This window comes from Habropoda laboriosa, unplaced genomic scaffold (genome assembly GCF_001263275.1).
Source record: "Habropoda laboriosa isolate 0110345459 unplaced genomic scaffold, ASM126327v1 scaffold99, whole genome shotgun sequence".
NCBI lineage: Eukaryota > Metazoa > Arthropoda > Insecta > Hymenoptera > Apidae > Habropoda > Habropoda laboriosa.
Window position 1 is genome coordinate 760,766 of NW_017100239.1, and position 5,107 is coordinate 765,872.

Genomic DNA, 5,107 nt, shown 5'->3' on the forward strand with positions numbered 1-5,107 from the left:
AGGGGGAACAGTTGATTTTATGTGTTGTCAGTAATATTATTTTATTTATATATATAATTCAGTTGTATCTATCTATTGAAATATTGTATTTACAATAAAACATTGAATTTCTACATTCATTTAAATCGAAAAACGTAATCATTCTGACGTACTCATAGATATTCTGATATGTACGATACAAAGCTTATTTATTGTTCCATTTTAACTAATTCATCGTAATTAGGTATACAAAAATTTGATAAATGATCGCTCTTTTGATTATTACTTAATTCTTCCTCTTCTGATTCCGAAAATTCGGAATTAAAGAAATAATTTACAGTTGAACTTTTTTCTTCTTTAATATTCATTTGATTGTATGTTCGTTTTCTTCGTTTAAGCACATTATCGTTATTAATTTTACATTTTGAATCATCCTCATCATCTGGAATATTACTTGATACTTTGTAAAATTGATAAAAGTTTGAAGAAAAATAATAATACATAAAGTACATACCTGTATTTATAATTTCATACATATATGAATGGTCCTTTAAAACTATATATATTACTGGAAATTCTATTATAACTTTATTTTCTAAATTCTCCATTAATGTAAGTGTAATGTCCAACTCATAAAACCTAGGTATCAACACAGTAGTTCATAATTTATATTTTATATGGTATACAAGCAAAGGATTAAAATTACTTACTTTAAATCTGACTTTGCAATCTTTTCTGCTTTTAAAAGTACTTTTACTCCAGATAAGCCAGCTGCTTGGTAAAACTGTAGTCTATCGTTTAAACTCATTCTCAAATTTAGTTCTTCTATATTATTTTTATTTTCCAATGATTTAACAGGATCGAGAATTTCCTCTATAAGTAATGATAATCTTGTAGATTCTAAACTCCTATAATTGTTACAATGTTATTGTCAATAAAGTTGACTGTAATACATATAACAATAATTTAACAAGATAGTCTACCTTTCTGTTACCCATTTTGTGCACTCTGCTTGAGGAAAGATCCATTCTATTCTCCAATATAACTCATTACTTTTCCAGTTTAAAAAAGTTGTATTACTTTTGTGTCTAGAAAAATGTTGTGGCATAAATTGTAAAGCAATTTTCCTCTTAAATGCAGCTGTTTTTAATCTTTTTAGATGCTATAAAGATAATATGTGAAAAGTAAGCTCTGTATGTTATATCATAAAATATGTAAAACAATCATTTCAACAAACCATTGGTAAACTATTTTGACGTGTACACTTTTTAAATGGATCTCTTTTTAAATGTTCAACTGTCCTACCTACTTCCTCAAGAAGTCTGTAATCTATAAAATAAGTATTTCTATATGCAAAATCTTTCAAATAAAATTTTATAAATCGAATACAACTTACCACTCAAAAGGTCCAAATCCGTAAATGATTGTAACGTTACAAATTTTGTTTTATCTCGGACACCATCGCATTCTAATTCTCTTTTATGAATGTTTACACACCGAAGACAACAAGTCCTAACCTCACATTTCGGACACGTGTATATTGCTTTATCCGTACTGCATACTTCACAATCTTTGATTCTGTAAATGATAACCAACTGTAATTTATGCACACAGATTGAAAAACAGAAACAAGATTAAACATTATTTCTACATAATAGAAAGATCGAACAATAATTAAACATTATTATACTTGTTACTGGACGTCGCCATGATGATACTAATCCTGACGATAACACTTAGCAACAATTATTTCAAATAAGTGTATCGAAGCTTGAAAACATTGTCACAGGCTCTATACTTTAAATCGAACGATATTTCAACGGGAAGAACATTAGAAGTCACGCAGTTTTTTACTGGAAGAGTTTAATTTGAGAGTTGTATGAAAGACCAAAGGTATTGCGATGATCGTCAATCTGCCGCCAGCATTCAAAGGGAAATGATTGACAATATCGTCGTTAGGAACGAAGAATTAGCAGGTTGGTTGATTTTTTAAATAGAAATTCTATGAATTTTTCGCTTTTAATAATAGTTATTGTAATTTAGAGCATAACCGCATGTAGTAAACAGTTTAATATTAATACTTATAATAAATTTTATATTGCTTTATCATTATTCATAATGTAGATTGTAAAATAAAGTTTCTGGTTTATTTTCGAGTACTTTAATTATACATAGAGTAATTAGTATTTCTTGTTAAATAACAATTTAGATGATTGTTTATTATTATTGGAAGCACTAAATAAAATTAATGTATGGTTTAACTTAATAAAACAGCTTAATATATTAATTTTGCATTGAATTAAGCATTGCATCACAGTCAGAAATTGTTTATACCTGTTATTAAGAATTAGAAAAATTAATGTTCTTGTATCAATTACAGATGGACCTTCCAAGACATCAGAAACCAAGAAAAGGACTTGAACATCAAGAAAAATGAAGATATATAATTATTTATCAAAAAATCAATTATTTATTGTAAAATAACTGTACAAAATGTACTTTACAAAAAGCTATAATATACCAGCATTGTTTTGCAGCATTTTACAGTTTATTCATTTCTCCCTTGCACACCACGTCCACTTCCTTTCGTGAAGCACTCATTCTTTAAATAATATTCCATTATAAAATTAAATAAACTAAATCTAAGATTTGTGTGATTAATTTTTGCATAATTCTTATTGAAAGATGGTGTTGTAACATCAATAGTCGTGCTTACCGCGAAGGATAACTCGCTGAGGTATTTAGCAATACAGAAATGAGTAAGACAAGGAACGGAATGCGAGTAGACAAAGATAGCACTAAAGAACGAGTTAAACAAGGCAAGAAATAGGGGTGGACGAGGATAGCACTATAGAAATGAGTTAGACAAGGAAAGAAATAGGGGTAGACAAGGAAAGCACGGGAGTATTGCGTTAGCAAAGAAAGAAATAGGGTTAGACAAGGATAGCACAAGAGTAATGAGTTAGACAAGGACAGAAAAAAAAATGGCGGACGAGAGTAACGCCATCTTGCGTTAGGTGACACGAACTACGATTTCTTAATAGGATAACAGAATATAAACAGAGGTTTTAGACAAGGATAGCACTAGTGTGCGACAAGGACAGAGAGAGAACGCTTCCTATTGGTCGGCGGGCCGCCGTGCTCCACCTATCAGGCCCCAGATTAAATCGATCGATGAAAAATCGTTAATAACCAAATAATTACGACGATTATGTGAACTTTTAGAATTGAAGAATGAAGTATGGACCTTTAGCAACTTTCTCATGTAGTTTTTAATGCACTATATCCTTCCCATAATTAGTTATTAACAATTATTGTACAGAGTGTCGGCAGCGATACCGCACACTGTTCTGGTTTTTTTATTAATTTTGTAGTTTTGCACAAATATTTTATGCACTTTTATACAAGCGTTCGAAAGGCAGTTCCTTTAGCTACTTTCTCGTTAAATTTTCATTAACATATCTGTCGTAATTTTCGAGATATTAATCCTTATTTGGGTAAGTACTACACTCGTCGTATTCAAGGCTAACACATTATCTTCATTTTCATGAATAAGCAGGATTAATTTTGTACTTTCAAGCATGAAGAAAGTAGAATAGACTTTTCACTATATTCTACAGTAAGTTTTATAGCCGTAAGTGATGTGGTTTATTCGATATTAGCAATTGTTCATAACAGTCGGGTATACTCGAGTACGATAAATAGGGAACGCTCCCATATTATCTTTAATAACTCGTAAACTACACCGAATATGTTAACACACATGATATGGGAATGTAGTATAGACCTTTCACTATATTCTACAGTAAGTTTGATAGCCGTAAGTGATGTGGTTTATTAGATATTAGCAATTGTTCATAACAGTCGGGTATACTCGAGTACGATAAAAAGGGAACGCTCACATATAATCTTTAATAACTCTTAAACTAAACTGAATATGTTAACAAAACTCATATGGGAATGTAGTATAGACCTTTCACTATATTCTACAGTAAGTTTGATAGCCGTAAGTGATGTGGTTTATTAGATATTAGCAATTGTTCATAACAGTCAGGTATACTCGAGTACGATAAAAAGGGAACGCTCACATATAATCTTTAATAACTCTTAAACTAAACTGAATATGTTAACAAAACTCATATGGGAATACAGTATAGACCTTTCACTATATTCTACAGTAAGTTTGATAGCCGTAAGTGATGTGGTTTATTCGATATTAGCAATTATTCATAACAGTCGGGTATACTCGAGTACGATAAAAAGGGAACGCTCACATATAATCTTTAATAACTCTTAAACTAAACTGAATATGTTAACAAAACTCATATGGGAATGTAGTATAGACCTTTCACTATATTCTACAGTAAGTTTGATAGCCGTAAGTGATGTGGTTTATTAGATATTAGCAATTGTTCATAACAGTCGGGTATACTCGAGTACGATAAATAGGGAATGCTCCCATATAATCTTTAATAACTCGTAAACTACACTGAATATGTTAACAAAACTCATATGGGAATGTAGTATAGACCTTTCACTATATTCTACAGTAAGTTTGATAGCCGTAAGTGATGTGGTTTATTAGATATTAGCAATTGTTCATAACAGTCGGGTATACTCGAGTACGATAAAAAGGGAACGCTCACATATAATCTTTAATAACTCTTAAACTAAACTGAATATGTTAACAAAACTCATATGGGAATGTAGTATAGACCTTTCACTATATTCTACAGTAAGTTTGATAGCCGTAAGTGGTGTGGTTTATTAGATATTAGCAATTGTTCATAACAGTCGGGTATACTCGAGTACGGTAAAAAGGGAACGCTCACATATAATCTTTAATAACTCTTAAACTAAACTGAATATGTTAACAAAACTTACACAAGAATGTAGCCAAAGGAGTTGCCTTTCAGAAGCATACAGTTAGTTGCACGAGAATTTAGTCGAAAACTATGAAATTATTGAAAAACCGGAAAGGTACTTGACGGTATGCGTTGTCGTTCCCGACATCACGTATTAAAACTGTTAATAACTAATTACTGGATACGTCTAGAGCAATAAAATTTATACGAGAAAGTTGCTGGAGGTTCATACTTCATTCTTCAATTCTAAAAGTTCACAAAAT

General features: G+C 30.7%; 1 protein-coding gene across 1 annotated transcript; it reads right to left on the reverse strand.

Moving 5' to 3' along the window:
• Positions 1 to 188: 188 nt before the first annotated feature.
• LOC108571729 (box C/D snoRNA protein 1) lies at positions 189 to 1,689 on the reverse strand. The gene is made up of 7 exons (XM_017933842.1): positions 1,670 to 1,689; positions 1,376 to 1,557; positions 1,217 to 1,308; positions 963 to 1,141; positions 690 to 887; positions 494 to 618; positions 189 to 421 (listed from the first exon to the last, which is right to left on the reverse strand). Exons 1-7 carry the CDS (start codon positions 1,687 to 1,689, stop codon positions 189 to 191), a joined length of 1,029 nt encoding a protein of 342 aa, XP_017789331.1.
• Positions 1,690 to 5,107: the final 3,418 nt, after the last annotated feature.

Coding starts and splice junctions, on each gene's coding strand:
- LOC108571729 (XM_017933842.1), bottom strand. CDS start 1,689: ATGGCGACGTCCAGTAACAA. Junction 888..962: donor ACAAAATGGGTAACAGAAAG/GTAGACTATCTT, acceptor TAACAATTATAG/GAGTTTAGAATCTACAAGAT. Junction 619..689: donor ATTGCAAAGTCAGATTTAAA/GTAAGTAATTTT, acceptor GTTGATACCTAG/GTTTTATGAGTTGGACATTA.